The following is a 23,377-nucleotide window of genomic DNA, read 5'->3' on the forward strand; positions in this document are numbered from 1 at the left end:
TTTGGATGTTATTATTCTTTAGCATATGAACTCTTTGTGTACCCACACAAAAAGCAATAGAAATTCAGCAATAGGGAGTATTAGATAGATCTAGATTAATTAGTTTAAGATGATGCTTCTCATCTTGGTATTACAGTAGTCTGTGAGGATTTTGCAAGTATATGAGAATTTTGGAGCATGGGTGGTGGTATGTGTCCATCTGACAAATCCTTTTGTGACTCTCATTTTCTCATTTTGAGGAAGAGTTTAATCATCTCCAGCTGATAACATTACAGATGAATTCATGGTAAAATTTACATTTGGGCTTGACTTTGATATCAGGATAACATTTTTATAGGTAAAGAGAGAGGTAATTTTAGAAACACTTTGAACAAAGGTTGCACTGATGAAGAAGACAAGGAGGTGATCTATTTCGTCTGCAAAATAGAATTCACATTGGAGAGTAGTCAAAAATAAAACTGGGAATGTTGGTTTTGATCCCATCTCAGGTCGTGTAGAAGTTATTCTAATGTCATGGAATTTCTACCTTTAACTGTACTCACGAAAATAAATATGGTAGTATGTGAAAGAAAAGACAGATGGACTGTTGACAGACTTTGAATAGGGCAAGTAAGGGATGAGGACTGATAAAAAATTCATACAGGTGACATGTACAATGTTCACTGCTTTAAATCAAAATGAGAATTTCAAGGGTTTGAATTTGGGGGTTGTTAATGATGTCTCTTCATAATCTTCAAAGTGTAATCAAATTATTTTCTGAGAGTCATCACCATGCATAGGTAAAAATGTCAATGAGAACCATAGAAAGAGGGAAGGAAGATGTGGGTTTGGAATAACTTCAATAAAAGTCTTATTTGAGGGGCGCCTGGGTGGCGCAGTCAGTTAGGCGTCCGACTTCAGCCAGGTCACGATCTCACGGTCCGTGAGTTCGAGCCCCGCATCGGGCTCTGGGCTGATGGCTCAGAGCCTGGATCCTGTTTCCGATTGTGTCTCCCTCTCTCTCTGCCCCTCCCCCGTTCATGCTCTGTCTCTCTCTGTCCCAAAAATAAATAAATAAACGTTAAAAAAAAATTAAAAAAAAGTCTTATTTGAAACATTGGAAATGGATGAGGACACTTAAAGGAAAGCATATACAAAGTTAAGATTGAGAGAAAAGGGTGAACTCATTTAGGAGTAGCTGAAGGATCAGAGCAGCAAAGAACTATGGGTAGATATTCCACTAGAATTTGCAAGAATCAAGTATGTTAAGGAAATTTTTTTGAAGGGGAGGCCTAATATAAGCTGCAGGGAAATTTAGAAATGGAAAGAATATGCACTAAAATTTTCATCTTCCATCATTAAATTTTTTTAATGTTTATTTATTTTTGAGAGAGAAAGAGAGAGAGAGCACGAGCAGGGGAGGAGCAGAGAGAGAGGAAGACAGAATCAGAAGCAGGCTCCAGGCTCTGAGCTGTCAGCACAGAGCCCAATGTGGGGCTCAAACTCAGGAACTGGAAGATCATGACCTGAGCTGAACTCTGACGCTTAACCCAGTGAGCCACCCAGGCGCCCCCATCTTCCATTATTAAGTAAAAGAAACAGTCTTAGGAGTATTTGATATTCACTGAAAAAAGAAATACTGGACTGCAATCTATAAGATTTTTTAAATGTGGATAAAATTTGTTAATTTAAAATTACATTCTTTTCCCATAGCAAAATATAATAACATATCCTGTAACAGAAGAATATGCACAAGTTTCTTCTCTACATAAAGAGATTAGGATAGTTTGCACTTCTAATTCCCAGGCTTACTTCAGATCACAAATTTTCTAACCTGGTTGATAACAGTAATTAAATTATTGGGAGAAAGTTGTTTCTCTATGAATTATCTGATCCCTTACCCTAGTCTAAATTCATAAGTCAGGCGAGATGAAAATGGCTCTGAAAATTACAAACATAAGGAGATTTACTATTAAATTAAGGCAAAATAAGATTTTTTTTTTTAATTTAAAGGACTATAGCGTAGCGAAGTTATGTGAATTCATTTCTTACCCTTTGTAGTCGCATGATGTCGCTGTCTACCATGAAGTTAATCTAGTTGTTACAGTATTCAAAATTCATTCCTTCTGTTACTGCTTGGTTCCACAAGCGCTGAGTGATGGCAGGCACAGAATTGGATTAACAGAGTCGGATCATACAATCATCTTAATGACGAGGCAAGATCTTCTGATGGAAATAAAACAAGTATTTGACATGGTTATTACCCTGGAAGGCCCACTGGGATCTCGGTGTCTGCTGCTCTCGCTTCTGCTGCTTGTAGCCTGGGAGGAGGGCAGCTGCCAGGTTCAGTACTCGGTCCCGGAGGAGGCTAAACATGGCACCTTCGTGGGCCGCATCGCCCAGGACCTGGGGCTGGAGCTGGCGGAGCTGGTGCCGCGCCTTTTCCGAGTGGAGTCCAAAGGCCGCGGGGATCTTCTCGAGGTAAATCTGCAGAATGGCATTTTGTTTGTGAATTCTCGGATCGATCGCGAGGAATTGTGTGGGCGAAACGCGGAGTGCAGCATCCACCTGGAGGTGATCGTTGACAGGCCGCTGCAGGTTTTCCATGTGGAAGTGGTGGTGAAGGACATTAATGACAACCCGCCTGTGTTTCGTTTAAAGGAACAAAGAGTGCTGATTTACGAATCAAGGCTGCCAGATTCTCTGTTTCCACTAGAGGGCGCGTCAGATGCGGATATTGGCTCAAATTCTCTTTTAACCTATAGACTCAGTTCCAGCGAATACTTCTCTCTAGATGTGAAAACCAACAGTGATGACAATACACAAATTGGGCTCGTATTAAAGAAATCCTTGGACAGAGAGGAAGCTCCCGAACATAACTTATTTCTGACAGCCACTGACGGAGGCAAACCTGAACTCACAGGCACTGTTCAGCTGCTGGTCACTGTGCTGGACGTGAATGACAATGCTCCCGATTTCGAACAGACTGAATATGAAGTAAGAATATTCGAAAACTCGGGTAACGGAACAATAGTAATCAGACTTAATGCTTCTGATCGGGATGAAGGAGTGAATGGGGAGATTTCATACTCTTTTAATAGTCTCGTTCCAACCATGGTTAGCGACCAGTTTAAAATAAATCCAAATACTGGAGAAATAGTAATTAGAGGGAATTTAGATTTTGAAAAAGTAAATTTATACAAAATTCGTATTGACGCGACGGACAAAGGCCACCCACCCATGGCTGGCCATTGCACCGTTTTATTGAAGGTTTTGGATGAAAATGATAATGTCCCTCAGATTGCATTGACTTCTTTATCCTTACCTGTCCGAGAGGACGCTCAATTAGGTACTGTGATTGCCCTCATTAGCGTGTCAGATCTCGACTCCGGTGCCAACGGCCAGGTGACCTGCACACTGTCGCCCCATGTCCCCTTCAAGCTGGTGTCCACCTTCAAGAATTACTATTCGCTGGTGCTGGACAGCGCCCTGGACCGCGAGAGCGTGTCGGACTATGCTCTAGTAGTGACAGCACGGGACGGGGGCTCGCCTTCGCTGTCGGCCACGGCCAGCGTGTCCGTGGAAGTGGCCGACGTGAACGACAACGCGCCGACATTCGCGCAGGCCGAGTACACGGTGTTCGTGAAGGAGAACAACCCTCCCGGCTGCCACATCTTCACGGTGTCCGCGCGGGACGCGGACGCGCAGGAGAACGCGCTGGTGTCCTACTCGCTGGTGGAGCGGCGGGTGGGCGAGCGTGCGCTGTCGAGCTACGTGTCGGTGCACGCGGAGAGCGGCAAGGTGTACGCGCTGCAGCCGCTGGACCACGAGGAGCTGGAGCTGCTGCAGTTCCAAGTGAGCGCGCGCGACGCGGGCGTGCCCCCGCTGGGCAGCAACGTGACGCTGCAGGTGTTCGTGCTGGACGAGAACGACAACGCGCCCGCGCTGCTGCCGCTGCCTGGGGCGGGCGGCGCGGGCGGCGCCGTGAGCGAGCTGGTGTGGCGGTCGGTGGGCGCGGGCCACGTGGTGGCGAAGGTGCGCGCGGTGGACGCGGACTCGGGCTACAACGCGTGGCTGTCGTACGAGCTGCAGCCGGCGGCGGGTGGCGCGCGCAGCCCGTTCCGCGTGGCGCTGTACACGGGCGAGATCAGCACGACGCGCAGCCTGGACGAGGCGGACTCGCCGCGCCAGCGCCTGCTGGTGCTGGTGAGGGACCACGGCGAGCCGGCGCTGACGGCCACGGCCACCGTGCTGCTGTCGCTGGTGGAGAGCGGCCAGGCGCCCAAGGCCTCGTCGCGGGTGTTGGCGGGCGCCGCTGGCGCGGAGACGGCGCTGGTGGATGTCAACGTGTACCTGATCATCGCCATCTGCGCGGTGTCCAGCCTGCTGGTGCTCACGCTGCTGCTGTACGTGGCGCTGCGGTGCTCGGCGCCGCCCAGCGAGGGCGCGTGCGGGCCGGGGAAGCCCACGCTGGTGTGTTCCAGCGCGGTGGGGAGCTGGTCGTACTCGCAGCAGAGGCGGCAGAGGGTGTGCTCTGGGGAGGGTCCGCCCAAGACCGACCTCATGGCTTTTAGCCCTGGCCATCCACCCTGTCCATTAGTGGGTGATACGAGCCAACATCAGGATTTAAATGATGATCATGGTGCCAAGGTAAGTCTGAATTTTCATAATTAACATTTAATATATACTTGAAATGTTAAATTGTTTCCCAAGAATTTTTTATGTTTTCCTATTTTTAAAAATTGGAATACATTTACTTAAAATACATCTGTTCATTATTTGATTAACTATCGTAATCTATGTGGTTTGTTACTGGTCTTAATTTAAACTGGAACCAGACTTTCTATTTGTGGCGTTTCCTTTAATTGTGATAAACATTTTTTTCTAATTAATTCTGTAGAATTTTTCATTTCTTTGTGTTTGATCCAAATAGTGTAGAAAGAGAAATTCAAGGGAATTGGCACTTTGAGCAAGTAAATTCATATAAAATATGCATTCCTCAGGCACTGCAAATCTCTTGAAAAAGTAAATTTTGAAAAATCTCTTATTTTGAATTTTATTTGGTGAGTTGCTTTTCAAGGAGAGCTATTTCTTTAAAAATTTTTTAAATTTAAATTCCAGTTAGTTAACATACAGAGTTACATTAGTTTCAGGTGTACAACTTAGTAATTCAATATTTTCATACAATACCGGATGCTCATCACAAGTGCACTCCTTAATCCCTATCATCTATTTAACCCTATGGTAAACATCAGTTTGCTCTCTATAGTTAAGGGTCTGTTTCTTGATTTGCTTCTTTCTTTTTTCCCCTTTTCTCTTTGTTTTGTTTCTTAAATTGCACATATGAATGAAATCATATCGTATTGGTCTTTCTCTGACTTATTTTTCTTAGCATAATACTCTAGCTCCATCCACCTTGTTGCAAATGGCAAGATTTCATTCTTTTTACGGCTGAGTAATATTCCATCGTGAATCTATGTACCACATTTTCTTTATGCATTCATCAGTTGAAGGACACTTGGGCTGTTTCTATACTTTGCCTATTGTAGATAATGCTGCTGTAAACATCAGTGTGCATGTATCCCTTTGAATTATTATTTTTGTATTCTTTGGTAAATACCTAGTAGTGCAATTGCTGGGTAATAGGGTAGTTCTATTTTGAACTTTTGGAGGAATCTCCATACTGTTTTCCAGAGTGGCTGCACCAGTTTGCATTCTCACCAGCAGTGTAGGAGGGTTCCCCTTTCTTCACATCCTTGTCAACACACGTGGTTTCTTGTGTTTTTGATTGTAGCCATTCTGACATGTATGCCATGATATCTCATTATAGTTTTGATTTGTATTTCCCTGACTGTGAGTGATATTGAGCATCTTTTCTTTTGTCTTTGGGCCATATGGATGTCTATTTTGGAAAAATGTCTATTCATGTCTTCTGCCCATTTTAAATCAGATTATTCATTTTGGGGTGTTGAGTTTTATAAGTACTTCCTATATTTGGATATCAACCCTTTATTAGATATGTCATTTGCAAATATCTTCCCCATTCTGCAGGTTGCCTTTTACTTTTGTTGACTGATTCCTTCACTTAGCAGAAGTTTTTATTTTGGTGAAGTTCCAATGGTTTATTTTGCTTTTGTTTCCCTTGCCTCAGTTGACATATCTAGAAAGAACTTGCTATTGGTCATGTCAAAAAGGTTACTACTTGCGTTCTCCTCTAGGATTTTCACGGTTTCAGGTCTATCATTTAGGTCTTTAATCTACTTTGAATTTATTTTTGTGTATTATTTTGTGTAAGAAAGTGGTCCAATTTGTTCTTTTGCATGTTATCATCCGGTTTTCCCAACACCATTTGTTGAAGAGACTGTCTTTTTTCCCTTGGATATTATTTTCTTCTTTGTCAAAGATTAATTGACCATTTAGTTGTGGGTTCATTTCCGGGTTTTCTATTCTGTTCTGTTGATCTCTGTGTCTATTTTTGTACCAATACCATACTGTCTTGATCACTACAGCTTTGGAATATAACTTGAAGTCCAGAGATGTGATGCCTCCAGCTTTGGTTTTATTTTTCAAGGTTGCTTTGGCTCTTCAGGGTCTTTTGTGACCTAAAATGTAAATTTTTGGATTATTTGTTCCTGTTCTATGAAAAATGCTGCTGATATTTTGTTAGGGATTGCATTATATGTGTAGATTGCACTGGGTAGTTTTGACATTTTAACAATATTTGTTCTTTGAATCCATGAGCAGGGAATGTCTTTCCATTTCTTTGTGTCATCGTCAATTTCTTTCACAAGTGTTTTATAGTTTTCACAGTACAGGTATTTTACCCCTTTGGTTAGGTTTATTTGTAGGCATCTTATTGGTTTTGATGTAAGTGTGAATGAGATTGATTCCTTAATTTCTCTTTCTGCTATTTCATTATTGGTGTATAGAAATGCAACAGATTTCTGCACGTTAATTTTGTGTCTTGCGACCTTACTGAATTTGTGTATCATTTCTAACAGTTTTTTGGTGGAGTCTTTCAGGTTTCCTACATAGAGTATCATGTCATCTGCAAATAGTCAAAGTTTGACTTCTTCCTTGCTGATTTGGATGCCTTTTATTTCTTTTTCTTGTCTGACTGCTGTGGCTGGGACTTCCAGTACTATGTTAAATAACAGTAGTGAGAGTGAACATCCTTATCTTTTTCATGACTGTAGAGGAAAAGGTCTCAGTTTTTCCTCACTGAGAATATAGCTGTGGGTTTTTAACATATGGCCTTTATTATGTTGAGGTATGTTCCCTCTAAACGTACTTTGTTGAGAGTTTTTATCATGAGTGGATTTTGTGCTTTGTCAAATGCTTTTTCTGCATCTACTGAAAGGATCATATGGTTCTTATTCTTTATTTTTGGGGTGTATTACATTGATTGATTTATAAATAAATTAAAGTAATATTCTTTATTAATGGGGTATATTACATTGATTGATTTGTAAATATTGAACCACCTTGCAACCTAGGAATAAATCCCACTTGATCATGGTGAATGATTTTTTTTTTAATGTATTGTTGGATTCAGCCTCATAGAATAAGTTTGGAAGTTTTCTTTACCTTTCCGTTTTTTCAAATAGTTTGAGAAGAATAGGTATTAACTCTTCTTTTTGACTTTTGTATTCTCATCTGTTTTTTTAATATTTATTTATTTTTGAAAGAGAGAGAGACACACACACACAGTGTGAGTAGGGGAGGGGCAGAGAGAGAGGGAGACAGAATCTGAAGAAGGCTCCAGGCTCCAAGCTGTCAGCATAGAGCCCAGTGTGGAACTTGAACTCATGAACTGTGAGATCATGACCTGAGCTGAAGTTGGACACTTAACTCACTGAGCCACCCACTCACCCCTATTAACTCTTCTTTAAATGTTTGGTAGAATTTGCCTTGAAGCCATCTGGCCCTGGACTTTTGTTTCTTGGGAGTTTTTTGATTACTGATTCCATTTCTTTGCCATTTCAGAAATAGGTCTGTTCAAGTTTTCTGTTTCTTCCTATTTCAGTTTTGGTAATTATATGTTTCTAGGAATTTATCCATCTCTTTCAGGTTGTCCAATTTATTGGCATATAGTTTTTCATAGCATTCTCTTATAATTGTTTGTATTTATGTGGTGTTGGTTGTTATTTCTCCTCTCTCTTTGTGATTTTTAAAAATTTGGGTCTTTTTTCTTTCTGATAAGTCTGCCTAGACGTTTATGAATTTTATTAATGTTTTCAAAGAACCAGCTTCTGGTTTCATTGATCTGTTCTATTGTTTTTCTCTTTTTTTAAGTTTGTATATCATTTATTTCTGCTCTAATCTCTCCTATTTCCCTCCATCAGTTGGCTTTAGGCTTCATTTATTGTTCTTCCTCTAGCTCCTTTAGGTGTAAGTTCAGGCTGTTTATTTGAGATTTTTTCTTGCTTCTTAAGGTAACCCTGTATTGCTATATACTTTTTTTCTTAGGACAGCTTTTGCTGCATCGCCAAGGTTTTGGACCATCGTTTGTTTCTATGTATTTTTAAAAATCTCTTCTTTGATTTCCTGGTTGACCCATTCAATGTGTATCATCATGATGTTTAACCTCCCTGTATTTGTAGTCTTTCCAGATTTTTCTTGTGGTTGACTTCTAGTTTCATAGTGTTCTGGTTAGAAAAGGTGCATGGTGTGATTTCAGTCTTTTTATATTTGTTGAGGCTTGATTTGTGACCTAATAAGTGATCTATTCTGGAGAATGTTCCATGTGCACTCCAGAAGAATGTGAATTCTACTGCTTTAGGATGGAATGTTCTGAATATAACTGTTAAGTCCATCTGGTCCAATGTGTCATTTAAAGCCATTGTTTCCTTGTTTATTTTCTGTTTAAATGATCTGTCCATTGATATAAGTGGGGTGGTAAAGTCCCCTACTGTTATTGCATTATTATCAATTAGTTCCCTTATATTTGTTATTAGTTCTTTTACATATTTGGGTGCTTTCACGTTGGGTGCATAAATATTTACAATTGTTAGATCTTCTTGGATTGTCTCCTTCATTATGATATAGTACCCTCCTTTAAGGTAAGTGTACTCTTAATCCCCTTTACCTATTTCACCCTTCTTCCCACCCACCTCCCCTCTGGTAACCATCTTATCTTAGTTAAGAGTCTGGTTTTTTGTTTGTTTGTTTGTCTCATTTTCCCCCTTTATTCATTTGTTTTGTTTCTTAAATTCCACATATGAATGAAATCATATGGTATTTGTATTTCTCTGACTGATTTATTTTACTTAGCATTATACTCTCTAGATCTATCCATATATTTGCAAATGGCAGGATTTCATTCTTTTTATGGCTAAATAATATTCCATTGTATATATATACCATCTCTTCTTTAGCCACTCATCTATCAATGGAAATGGGCTGCTTCCATAATTTGGCTGTTGTAAATAATGCTGCAGTAAACAGGGGTACATATATCCCTTCAACTTGGTGTTTTCATATTCTTTGGGTAGATACTCAGTAGCGTAATAAATGGACCATATGATAATTCTATTTTTAAATTTTTGATGAACTTCCATATTGTCTTCGATAGTGTCCACACCAGTTTGCATCCCTCCCAAAAGTGCATGAGGGTTCCATTTTCTCCATATCACCACCAATATTTGTTGCCTTTTTTTTTTTAATTTTAGCCATTCTGATAGGTATGAGGTGATACCTCATTATGGTTTTGACTAGCGTTTCCCTGCTGTTGAGTGAATGTTGGACATCTTTTCATGTGTCTTTTGGCCATCTGTATGTTTTCTTTGGAGAAATGTCTATTCACATTTTCTGCCCATTTTTAATTGGATTATTTGGTTTTTGGGTGTTGAGTTGTATAAGTTCTTTATACATTTTGGATACTAACCCTTCAGATATGTCATCTGGAAATATCTTCTCCCATTCAGTTGGTTGTCTTTTAGTTTTGTTGCCTCTTTCCTTTGCTGTGCAAAAGTTTTTTATTTTAATGAGGTCCGAATAGTTTATTTTTGCTTTTATTTACCTTGCCTCAGGTGACACATCTAGAAAGATGTTATGGCCAATGTCAGAGAAATTACTGCAAGTGCTCATTTCTATGATTTTTATGATTTCAGCTCTCACATTTAGGTCCTTAATCCATTTTGAATTTATTTTTGTATATGGTGTAAGAAAGTGGTCCATTTTCATTCTTTTGCATGAGCTGTCTGTTTTTCCAACATCATTTGTTGAAGAGACTGTATTTTTTTCCATTGCATATTCTTGCTTCCAAGTGTTGTGAGTTTCAGAATTTTAGTGAACATTTATATTTCTTGCTTATTTAAAAGAAAGGTATGTGTAAGTCAAAGAAAGGAGGGTCACCAGGATGATGTGAGCTTTGGAAGTTGTATTATCTGAGTAACTGATTATGTTACCCATGACTGTAACTTTTTTGTAATGTAGTTTGATTTTTTTAACTCTAAATTAGACTCTGATTTGTATGGTCACATAAATTCACCCCTCTAGCTCACACCTAGTTGGACTAATATGTAATGTCCACAGCAGACTTTCAAGAACCATTTATAGTACTTAACTTTAAAGAAATGAGGGCGCTTTAAAAATGTGAACCAGTAGGCTTAGCTAAATTATATTCATAGTTGCTGTTTATAGAATTGTTATTAGTATACCTTTTGAGTTTATAGTCAACATATCATCCTGAAATATTCTTTAGCTTATAACTAGCTCCCCTATTCTCCATTTTAAAAGGAAATCTAAGTTAAGACTACGATTTCCAACCAACCAGTCTTAAACATTTTATATAAACCTATGCCACTGTAAGTTATATGACTAAATGCTATTAAAGACAATTAATTAGGAGAAATGTGGTTTTAAAATTTGTACCTGCTCTTATTTAGTGTTACTACATAAATGGTATGCCTCTGTGGTTTTATTGTCCATTTTTGTGCTAATTAAAACCATGCAGATTGGAAAAATCTCAGGCAGATCAAAATTGGAAAGCAATACAGGTATAATAATTATTCTACTTGCAATTGGGAACATGGGAATAAAATACTCATGAGAATTTGCTCTGTTAAGTAAAACTGAAAATGATAAAACACCCCAAGCTTGATTGAAGGATTGCTCTAAGTATGACAGATGAATACTAACATTATGTAATGAAATAAATTCATGTTATGAAATCTCAATTAAATTGGAGACTGTAAAAACAGGTGGACATTCATAAAATCTGGGACTTAGAAAGAATGGAAAGAATAAAGAGATAAGAACCATGAACTTTTGGAATGGAGTATATAAATTCTGATGAAAAGAAAAATTCAAGATACTTTCTCCATGCAAAATTCACTTAATACAAATGATTTCTCTTCAAAGACCCCACTAACCCTCTATTATTGTGTTTTCTCAAGAAAAGTATATGAATTAGTTGCTTATATTCCTTGCTTCCTACAAACAAATACCTCTTCTAAGTTTTTCTTCCATTCGTAAATACTTGAGATCTTGGGTCCCTAGAGATACCAAGAATTTTCTTAACAGAAATCTAAGAAATGAAGTTGTCTGAACTTTATATAAACAAAAGATTTTAAAATTTACTGCTCCTGACATGATTCATTTTATTTTTATTTTAAAACTGGGAAAACGTATTTTCAAGGCATAAGGAGACCACAGTTATGGTCACACTAAATATTCAGAAGTTAAGTCTCTTAATGCTTTCAGCAAACATGAGAAGTGTTGTTCTACGCTTTAAGAAAACTGAAGGAAAAAAATCAGAGGTTAAAATAAAATTTAACATTTATTAATAAAATTGATAATTATAGTTCGTACTTACTATTTGACCACATGATGTCGCTCTTTACCGCGAAATTCTCTCATTCAAGACAAAACGAAGTCCTCCGTTTTCATATTAGAAAGATTCTCCACTGTGTTTTTCTATGCGGATGTTGAACAATGGAGAGCACATCAGGATAGTAACGAAGAGATAAGATTCCTCCAAATTTTGAGATAAGTTACGCCGATTTGAATAATTTTAAAATCCCAATTAATTTGAAATGGTGTACTCGAATCGAGACGACCGGGGGCACCAGCATCTACTGCTGTTTTTTATAATCCTCACAGCCTGGGAAAGCGGGAGCGGCCAGGTCCACTACTCAGTCCCGGAGGAGGCCAAACACGGCACCTTCGTGGGCCGCATCGCGCAGGACTTGGGGCTGGAGCTGGCGGAGCTGGTGCCGCGCCTTTTCCGAGTGGCTTCCAAAGGCCACGGGGACCTTCTGGAGGTAAACCTGCAGAATGGTATTTTGTTTGTGAATTCTCGGATCGACCGCGAGGAGCTGTGTGGGCGGAGCGCGGAATGCAGCATCCACCTGGAGATGATCGTGGACAGGCCTCTGCAGGTTTTCCATGTGGAAGTGGAGGTGAAGGACATTAACGACAACCCGCCCATATTCCCGGAGACAAAAAAGAATCTGTTTATAGCCGAATCCAGGATGCTTGACTCTAGGTTTCCACTAGAGGACGCTTCCGATGCAGATATCGAGGAGAACGCTCTGTTGACTTACAGACTGAGCCCCAACGAGTTTTTCTCTCTGGACGTACCAACCAATGGCGAACAGGAAAAACCTCTTGGTCTTGTATTACGGAAATCTTTAGACAGGGAAGAATCTCCGGAACTTCATTTATTGCTCACAGCCACTGATAGAGGCAAACCTGAGCTGACTGGCACTGTTCAGTTACTCATCAAAGTGCTGGATGCCAATGACAACGCACCAGTTTTCGACAGAACACTCTATGCGGTGAAATTACCAGAAAATGTTCCCAATGGAACATTAGTAATTAAACTTAATGCCTCAGATTTGGATGATGGCATGAATGGGGATATTATTTACTCATTCTCTAGTGACGTTTCCCCAGATATAAAATCTAAATTCTACATGGATGCCATAAATGGAGAAATTATAGCAATAGGACATATCGATTTTGAAGAATGTAAAACCTACAAAATTCGAGTAGAAGCGATCGATAAAGGCTATCTACCATTAGCTGGTCACTGTACAGTTCTTGTGCAAGTTTTGGACGCTAATGATAATGCTCCAGAGTTGACTGTTACTTCCCTGTCTCTCCCTATCTCAGAGAGTGCTCAGCGGGGCACAGTCATCACCTTGATCAGTGTGTCTGACCGAGATTCTGGAGCTAATGGCCAGGTGACCTGCACACTGTCGCCCCATGTCCCCTTCAAGCTGGTGTCCACCTTCAAGAATTACTATTCGCTGGTGCTGGACAGCGCCCTGGACCGCGAGAGCGTGTCGGACTACGCTCTAGTAGTGACAGCACGGGACGGGGGCTCGCCTTCGCTGTCGGCCACGGCCAGCGTGTCCGTGGAAGTGGCCGACGTGAACGACAACGCGCCGACATTCGCGCAGGCCGAGTACACGGTGTTCGTGAAGGAGAACAACCCTCCCGGCTGCCACATCTTCACGGTGTCCGCGCGGGACGCGGACGCGCAGGAGAACGCGCTGGTGTCCTACTCGCTGGTGGAGCGGCGGGTGGGCGAGCGTGCGCTGTCGAGCTACGTGTCGGTGCACGCGGAGAGCGGCAAGGTGTACGCGCTGCAGCCGCTGGACCACGAGGAGCTGGAGCTGCTGCAGTTCCAAGTGAGCGCGCGCGACGCGGGCGTGCCCCCGCTGGGCAGCAACGTGACGCTGCAGGTGTTCGTGCTGGACGAGAACGACAACGCGCCCGCGCTGCTGCCGCTGCCTGGGGCGGGCGGCGCGGGCGGCGCCGTGAGCGAGCTGGTGTGGCGGTCGGTGGGCGCGGGCCACGTGGTGGCGAAGGTGCGCGCGGTGGACGCGGACTCGGGCTACAACGCGTGGCTGTCGTACGAGCTGCAGCCGGCGGCGGGTGGCGCGCGCAGCCCGTTCCGCGTGGCGCTGTACACGGGCGAGATCAGCACGACGCGCAGCCTGGACGAGGCGGACTCGCCGCGCCAGCGCCTGCTGGTGCTGGTGAGGGACCACGGCGAGCCGGCGCTGACGGCCACGGCCACCGTGCTGCTGTCGCTGGTGGAGAGCGGCCAGGCGCCCAAGGCCTCGTCGCGGGTGTTGGCGGGCGCCGCTGGCGCGGAGACGGCGCTGGTGGATGTCAACGTGTACCTGATCATCGCCATCTGCGCGGTGTCCAGCCTGCTGGTGCTCACGCTGCTGCTGTACGTGGCGCTGCGGTGCTCGGCGCCGCCCAGCGAGGGCGCGTGCGGGCCGGGGAAGCCCACGCTGGTGTGTTCCAGCGCGGTGGGGAGCTGGTCGTACTCGCAGCAGAGGCGGCAGAGGGTGTGCTCTGGGGAGGGTCCGCCCAAGACCGACCTCATGGCCTTCAGCCCCAGCCTTCCCCCGTGTCCTGGATCTCTGAATCCAACGGAAGATCCACAAGCTTCTTTGGAGTCTTCTGGAAAGGTCGGTTGTTCAAATATTTTATTTATTTATAGATTTATATTTGAAGCCTGAAAAATATTCTCGTTACCTCAGACGGTACTTAAATAGTTTTACCCAGTTATTATAGAGATCTGTCAATATTTTCTTGTTTTTCAGAAGTGAGTACTTTTATACCTGACTTTTGAGTTTCAATTTCTAATTGAGAATCATGAAAAACCATACATTGAGTAGGTATTTATTGGGTGCTGAATCAGTTTTATTTAAAATCTGTTATGGGGTCGTATTGAATTTCTATAGCCAGACTACCTCTCTGCCTGAGAAATATCAGTTGAAAAACAATTTAATTGCTACACATTAAGTATACTTCAGCATTACTCTGTCATTTATTCATTTCTAAAGTATGCATGATATTTTAGTATAATTCTGTTGTTTATAAGAAACCCATAAGCAGAAATATGTAGTAGCTGTTACCTTGTTAACTTTGTAGTTTTTTACTTTCCTCTGGATGGAGACTGGAAACGTGGTTGGTCAGCACTACTCAGTGTTCACGTCAATGAGTAAATTTCAGTGTACCCTAGAAATCAGTTACTTTGCTTTAGGAATCAAACACCAAATGTTAGAAATGTAACACTCTTTCCAACTTGTGTAAAATATGTTTCTTTATGCTTGACATTGATATTTTATCTGATATTGGAGAAAATACTTCCTGACATGTACTTTGTTTCTTCAAATGACTTTCTCCTTTTTACTAAAAATTTTGTTGTATATAATGTTTGAGCATTAGAGATATATCTAAATTCTACACTCTGAATTCTCTTGAAATTCATAGTCTGTCACTTAAAAAGTTACTCCATCAGTGGAGAGGATGATTTACTTTTCCTCTCAATATTCTGAAAGACAGAAATCTGGAGATGAGATTGTACACCTTTAAACTTATTACATGTTAAACTTATATTTCCTGAATTGTGGTGGTTCTTCACACTGGGTCTTTAGTCCAAGCTTTTATTTTCTAATTTATATTTTAGAAACTTCCTTTATATTTATGTAGCATTTTTGTTATGTGACTTATTTTTATATTCTGGTGTTTTTATTGTGTTAGATATTTTACAAGGTACTCCTTAATTAAAAACTCAGCAGAGTGGGGAACCTGGGTGGCTCAGTTGTTAAGCGTCCAGCTCTTGGTTTTCGCTCAGGTTATGATCTCATGGTTTGTGAGTTTGAGCCCCTCCCCACGCTCTGCACTGACAGCATGGAGCCTGCTTGGGATTCTCTCTCTCTCTCTCTCTGCCCTTCCCCTGCTCATGCATGCTTTCTCTTCTCTCTCAAAATAAATAAATTAACTTAAAAAAAACCTCAGAGCAAAATCAGAGTACCTTTGAAAATAGAGCCACAATATAACAATGAAAGTGCAAGTGAAATTAAATAATATATTTCAGCATTTTTTTCTTTTCCCTTATAGAGAACATGTTTGTTATATGTTACAAAGTGATCTGTTTTCTTTTCATCATGCTTATTTCCAAACTTGAGTTCTCTGAGCTCCTGTAATCAATCTTGTCTACGTCTGTCAGCATAACTCACCTTAGATCTAGACTTATACCTTCAAATATCTCTGTCCTTGCACTTTTTTTCAGGTTCCATATGTCACTTGAATTGGGCTCAGGTATTTGATTATATGTTATATGGATTATATGGATCGAGGAGTGCTAGAAATCTAACTCCCCGCTCCTTTAATCTCTTAGAGCTAGTATTATTTATTATTTACTATGTTTTCTATAATTATAAATTTTATTCTTTATTATTGATAGCTGTATTGATATAATTGGTAATTTCATCCTTTATATTAATATTTATTTTCTCTTTAATATGGGCTATCATCATGTGCAAATTTTCAGAAGATCAGTGAACATCTAGCAATGAATTTATCTTTTGGATCATCAGGAAGCATGCACACACTGGGATCTAGGGAGGTTAGGATTTGAAACAGCTGAGAAGTTCAAAATGCAGAAGTGAGAGCATGGAAGACACTTTAGTTTTTTGCCTAGTAACTAGCCCTCTGTGTTTCTGTGGGTAACACTCCTCAATTCAAGCAGCAACCATTAAATCAATAATGAAACTTCCTATGTCAGCCCCTAAATTGTAGTTTTTATATAGGGATAACTATCTAAGTTCTGACTTAATCTTAGACACTTTTGAGAGTGAAGGGACACTATAAGTAAGTATACAAGACTACAGACATAAACAGAGTATATCCCAGGTAACTTGGGGTCTATGGCCAGCCTATCCTATCCTAGACCTGATAATGCTAACTGCATTAGCAACATCTGGAGTCCTTATTGAACATTCTGGTTCCCAGACTCTACTCCACAATTTCTGAAATAAGTAGGACTGGCAAACTTGCTTTTCAATAAGCACTCCAGGTGTTTCTTATTCAGCTGAAGTTTTAGATCTAATAGGCTTATGAGACACTTAGCAAAGCAAGTTCCTATTAATTGAGAGTATATAATTTAACTACCCCTGCTTTGTATTCATTATTGCAGATTTAGCTGGCACATTTATGCTATTACTTGCTATAAAATGCACATTAACAGGAATGGAGTATAGTTTATATTATTACCTTGTGTTGCGATGATTATTCACTAATAAACTTATTTTTAGATTCCAGAAAGTAGCTCAAACTAAACATTGATTGGTATCGTAGATAGATACATAAGTTGTTACACTTTAATTTGTGCTTTACAAGAAAAATAGCCACTAAAACCAGAATTTGAATGGATTTTCACCTAGGGTCAATCTGAAGAAGTAGAAGATTATAAAAACAATTTAATGGCACACATGAATCCATGAATTAAATGACTCTCATTCCTGTCACTTTTTTTGTTCATAAGTGTTAGTCTGTTTTTCAGCTCTTAATAGCAACTGAAAGAGTTCAAAATTATTGATCTCTGTTATAACTTACAATATCATTAAAGTAAAGAAAATAACCTTTGGATAAGACCAAAGGTCCTATTATTAAGTTTTTCCTTTTTGGGGAAAAAAAGAACTTTTTCTCTTTTTTCAGTAGTGCAGATATATTAATAGAGAATTTCATTTGCTAAATACTTGATTCTAAAAACTTTAAGAGAGAAAATATTTTACTTCAGGTGATAATGGATATTTTATTGACACTGATAAAACTATTAGATAATTCCCAAACTGTATATTTGGGGTACTCAAAAAGCTTAAATGTAACAAAGATGAAAGTGCTTATCTTTAGAATCATAATTAAAATTCTTTTTTCCCATGTAAGATACATATAAAAATGTAACTTCTCCCTGTATAACTGATTTCTCAAAAAAAGTTCTTTTCTGCTTTCCTAAGATGGGAACCACCCACCACTCAGCCTGTGTAGTAGCAATCGTAAAGGTATTGCAGAATGATAATATTATATAGGTAATAATTTTTACCAAAAAGCTGATTTTGGTCTCGACCATTATGAAAATAAATGTGGCTAAATTGAGGGCTGAAAATATTGCCATTTATGAGCCACTCACTTTCTTTAAGGTAATATCCTAGGTCTCCTTAAGGTAATATCCTAGGTATCTAATGTATCATAATTCACACAACCCCCATATTATTATTGTATGAATGTTATGAGACTGGAAACAGAGACAGAGAGTCACACAACCAGTAAGTTTAAGAATAGGAATCAGAATGGAGTCATTTCCAATATTGAGCCGGTGTTCTTCTCTCAACTTTCTAGTGATTACTGAAATTTAGAGTTTCAAACACCTCACAGAGAAGTGATACTTGAGATTAGCATCTGGTAAGGTTTATTTAATCGCAAAAATAATGAGAAAGAGAAATGAATTAAGTATCAAACTTGAAGACATATAAATTTGTTATCCAGCAAAATACTAATACACTAGTATTATAAAATATTAAGAGCATTTTCAAATGTAGCTAATGAGAGTCATGGGGAAGAAATTACTTCCCGAGATTCTGAATTTAAGAAAATGCTGAACTGAAGGTCGACAATGATTATTATTATGTACAAAAGAGACCTCATGTGAAGTTTTGAAGATCCATAGAGCTACAAATATGTACAAATAGAATCAAACGCTGTGAATGAAAGACAAGTTGTTAAAACTCACGGAATTGTACTTACACACTCAGCCACCGGATGTCGCTGTCTTCCACAAAATTTTCTTTGGAACAAAGGCATAATCCTGTTTCTCGAGGACTAGAAAGGAACTACATTTGCAGATCTCGGCCGTTTCCATAAAAGTGGATGTAAGAAATCGAATAGGAAAATTCAGACAGCAGTTGTTCTAGACCGCTGATGCATCAATTTGTAAATCTCCAGAAAGGTATGATGTTGGTCTACAGACCCAGGGGGCCAAGAGACTGGCGCCTGCTTCTCTTGCTTCTGCTCGTCGCAGCCTGGAAGGCGGGGAGCGGTCAGGTCCACTACTCGGTCCCGGAGGAAGCCAAACACGGCACCTTCGTGGGCCGCATCGCGCAGGACCTGGGGCTGGAGCTGGCGGAGCTGGTGCCGCGGTTTTTCCGAGTGGAGTCCAAAGGTCGCGGGGATCTTCTGGAGGTAAATCTGCAGAATGGTATTTTGTTTGTGAATGCTCGGATCGACCGGGAGGAGTTGTGCGGGCGGAACGCAGAGTGTAGCATCCACCTGGAGGTGATCGTGGACAGGCCGCTGCAGGTTTTCCATGTGGAGGTGGAGGTGAAGGACATTAACGACAACCCACCAGTCTTCTCCGTCTCAGAACAAAAGCTTTCAATACCCGAATCTCGACTGCTTGACTCTCGATTTCCGCTAGAAGGCGCATCTGATGCGGATGTTGGAGAGAATGCAGTGCTTACTTACAGACTCAGTCCAAATGAGTTTTTCATTCTTGATATTATAAACAAAAAAGACAAAGGCAAATTTCCAGTGCTTGTTCTAGGAAAAATGCTGGATCGTGAAGAAAACCCTCAGCTTCAGTTATTATTAACGGCAACCGATGGAGGCAAACCCGAATATACTGGATCTGTTACTCTGCTGATCTTGGTGTTGGATGCCAATGATAATGCGCCTATGTGTGACCGATCCGTTTATGAAGTTAAAATGTATGAAAATTCAGCGAACCAAACGTTAGTAATATGGCTGAATGCGTCTGATGCGGATGAAGGAATAAACAAAGAAATGATATATTCATTTAGTGCTTTGGTTCCATCCAGCGTAAGAAGGAAATTTCTAATGAATGAAAAAACGGGAGAAATACGAATAAATGATGCTATTGACTTTGAGGATAGTAACACTTATGAAATTCATGTAGATGTGACAGATACAGGAAACCCACCAATGGTTGGTCACTGCACTGTCTTAGTGGAAATTCTGGATGAAAATGATAATTCACCTGAGGTGGTTATCACTTCTTTGGCTCTTCCGGTACAAGAAGATGCTCAGGTAGGCACTGTCATCGCCCTGATCAGCGTGTCCGACCGTGATTCTGGAGCTAATGGCCAGGTGACCTGCACACTGTCGCCCCATGTCCCCTTCAAGCTGGTGTCCACCTTCAAGAATTACTATTCGCTGGTGCTGGACAGCGCCCTGGACCGCGAGAGCGTGTCGGACTACGCTCTAGTAGTGACAGCACGGGACGGGGGCTCGCCTTCGCTGTCGGCCACGGCCAGCGTGTCCGTGGAAGTGGCCGACGTGAACGACAACGCGCCGACATTCGCGCAGGCCGAGTACACGGTGTTCGTGAAGGAGAACAACCCTCCCGGCTGCCACATCTTCACGGTGTCCGCGCGGGACGCGGACGCGCAGAAGAACGCGCTGGTGTCCTACTCGCTGGTGGAGCGGCGGGTGGGCGAGCGTGCGCTGTCGAGCTACGTGTCGGTGCACGCGGAGAGCGGCAAGGTGTACGCGCTGCAGCCGCTGGACCACGAGGAGCTGGAGCTGCTGCAGTTCCAAGTGAGCGCGCGCGACGCGGGCGTGCCCCCGCTGGGCAGCAACGTGACGCTGCAGGTGTTCGTGCTGGACGAGAACGACAACGCGCCCGCGCTGCTGCCGCTGCCTGGGGCGGGCGGCGCGGGCGGCGCCGTGAGCGAGCTGGTGTGGCGGTCGGTGGGCGCGGGCCACGTGGTGGCGAAGGTGCGCGCGGTGGACGCGGACTCGGGCTACAACGCGTGGCTGTCGTACGAGCTGCAGCCGGCGGCGGGTGGCGCGCGCAGCCCGTTCCGCGTGGCGCTGTACACGGGCGAGATCAGCACGACGCGCAGCCTGGACGAGGCGGACTCGCCGCGCCAGCGCCTGCTGGTGCTGGTGAGGGACCACGGCGAGCCGGCGCTGACGGCCACGGCCACCGTGCTGCTGTCGCTGGTGGAGAGCGGCCAGGCGCCCAAGGCCTCGTCGCGGGTGTTGGCGGGCGCCGCTGGCGCGGAGACGGCGCTGGTGGATGTCAACGTGTACCTGATCATCGCCATCTGCGCGGTGTCCAGCCTGCTGGTGCTCACGCTGCTGCTGTACGTGGCGCTGCGGTGCTCGGCGCCGCCCAGCGAGGGCGCGTGCGGGCCGGGGAAGCCCACGCTGGTGTGTTCCAGCGCGGTGGGGAGCTGGTCGTACTCGCAGCAGAGGCGGCAGAGGGTGTGCTCTGGGGAGGGTCCGCCCAAGACCGACCTCATGGCTTTTAGTCCCAGCCTTACCCCGTGTCCAGTACCAGATGTGCAAAGGGAAGAACAGTCTAGTGGAGAGGACTACTCAAGGAAGGTGAGTTATTACTTTTTATTTCCATATGTTGCCTTATGAATAATATTTTATTAACCGCTTTCCCCCATCTTATGTATGTCTCGGATATCTTCATCCTTTATAACATAGCATATTTCTATAATCAAATATTTTAGTAATACCTAATATAATATTTATTTTAAAGTTCATGTTGTATTTTGTCTATTGTACCTTATGCATTTTTTTCTTGATACTTCAATTTTTTAAATTATTCAACCTATTTTTAAATATTTTATTTCCAATACAAGTATTTGATGTAGTTTGTAGGTTTTTTCCCTTAAACCACTGTCTTTTTTATGTTACCAGTATTTATGAGATTAGTACTTTATTTAATTTGTACTCATTAGTACTTTAATTTTATTTAACTTTCAAATCTAAATTTTGAAATGACCCTATTATCTTAACAAAGACTGCTCTGGTAAATTCTCTTGATGGTGAAACAATATAATTTATAATGCATACTATATCCTCAGTAGGCAGTGTTTACATTTGTTTTTAATGGTAAGATGTGTAGACTTAAAGTTTGTTCATAAATGTCATAATTGGGGCACCTGGATGGCTCATTCGGTTGAGCATCCTACTTTGTCTCAGGTCATGGTCCTATGGGTTAGAACCCCACATTGGGCTCCCTCCTATGAGCAGGAAGCCTGCTTAGGATCCTCTGTCCTCTTCTCTCTCTGCCCCCCACCCCCCGCCCACTCTCAGGCTCTCTCGCAAAAATAAACATTAAACATAAAAATAGTTATTATGTAATAGTTATTGACATAATTTTACGCAGTAGCTTTTTATCATCTACTCCTCTATCAGCATGAAATCTTGCTTATGATATTCAAGTATTAGCTTTTTCATTCTGAGGAAAGAGTCATGATTATGTTTAATAATGGAGAATCTTTGAAAATCACTTTAAGGAGCTCAAAAAGTTACTTTAGTCAAAATTAATATGAAAAATTTGAAGAGAAAATTGAATTGTTCTCTTAGAATGTTTCCTACTGATTTCATATCATATAAGTGCAATTTAGGTTATAACTACTTTAGTCATCTTAAACAGGGTTGTGTTGGAAGAGGTGGACTGAGAAATGCCAGATAATTAACTCGCAGGATGCCAACACTATCCTATTCATTATTACATTCTAAAACATGTTATCTGATCCCTATGATTTCATTTTTGTTTAAGTTCAGTGTTACCAAAATAGCAGTGCAACTAGTTTACGATCTTGACTCTGGTTCTTAGCAATACTTTTTCCTTTCTGTATGCAGACTGAATTTTTACTCTGAATGTGCCTCACAAAAAGCTTCCCATAAATCTTGAAATCTCAGGGCACCTGGGTCACTCAGTTGGTTAAGTATCCCTCTATTGATTTTGGCTTAGGACATGATCTTGTAGTTCATGAGTTCGAGCCCACATTGGCTCCTCACCGCCAGTGCGACAGTGTGGAGCCTACTTGGGATTCTCTCTCTCTTTGTCTCTGTCTCTCCCTGCCCCCCCCCCAAAAAAAAACTAAAAAAAAAAAAAAAAACCTTGAAATCTCTATTCAAGTTTAGGAACACCAGAAAAGACAATTGTGGCAGGAGTTTAAGCATGGCATTGCCTTCAGTGTTAATACTTCCTATGGCCAGTCTCTAACTCTCAGAGATTACAAATGATAAGTTAATGCAAAGTATTTAAACTTGTGTACAGAATTCCTTTCTTTTATATCTGCCTTCTCTTTCAGCCTTTTATAATGTCATTTTATCCCCCTTGCAGAAAGGTCTTATACTAAGGTATCTGTTTATCTGAGCAATTAATGAAACACAGAATTGTGTGTTTACCAATTTAGTCTTATTTATTTTACTTTGCTTTTTTTGGGGGGGGGGCATGTTTAAAAGACAACTATGCACCAAAAATTTAACATAACTAATTAGCATTTTACCCAGCAACATAATAATTTTAAAGTCTTTGCAAGAGGTAGTGCAAATAGGAGAGGAAACAAGGTGGGATTTCAGGATAAGTTGGGAGATAGTAAAGACACATTATGTTTTTAGTTTGACAATGTCTTCCTCTGTCTCTGTTTTAAGATAACTATTTCAAAAAACTTTATGGATGGTTTCTTTTCATTCTATTTAGAATTATTGAAATTTTGGAATGAAACCAAAAAATTTTCCAAGTCACGAATTGCTTTTAACATACTTGTCAAAAAAGGAATATGCCAATTTCTTTTAAAGTTATAACATCTTAATT

At 41.4% G+C, this 23,377-nt stretch overlaps 4 protein-coding genes across 4 annotated transcripts in view; all 4 read left to right on the forward strand.

Annotated features, from left to right (window-relative positions):
• LOC125172886 (protocadherin alpha-C2) overlaps positions 1–23,377 on the forward strand; it is a 174,953-nt gene that overhangs the window by 4,238 nt on the left and 147,338 nt on the right. The gene's annotated exons all lie outside the window — the stretch shown is intronic.
• LOC125172926 (protocadherin alpha-6-like) lies at positions 2,218–4,653 on the forward strand. The gene has a single exon (XM_047871572.1). It carries the CDS (start codon positions 2,233–2,235, stop codon positions 4,651–4,653), a length of 2,421 nt encoding a protein of 806 aa, XP_047727528.1. The 5' UTR covers positions 2,218–2,232.
• LOC125170781 (protocadherin alpha-7-like) lies at positions 12,018–14,465 on the forward strand. The gene has a single exon (XM_047867609.1). The coding sequence runs from the start codon at positions 12,018–12,020 to the stop codon at positions 14,463–14,465; it is 2,448 nt and encodes an 815-aa protein (XP_047723565.1).
• Positions 14,899–22,390, forward strand: LOC125170839 (protocadherin alpha-10-like). Its single transcript, XM_047867728.1, is given in 4 exon segments — positions 14,899–14,950; positions 18,759–18,818; positions 18,821–21,141; positions 22,334–22,390. Coding segments are annotated over 4 exon segments (2,490 nt in total).

This window comes from Prionailurus viverrinus, chromosome A1, assembly GCF_022837055.1.
Source record: "Prionailurus viverrinus isolate Anna chromosome A1, UM_Priviv_1.0, whole genome shotgun sequence".
Lineage (NCBI taxonomy): Eukaryota > Metazoa > Chordata > Mammalia > Carnivora > Felidae > Prionailurus > Prionailurus viverrinus.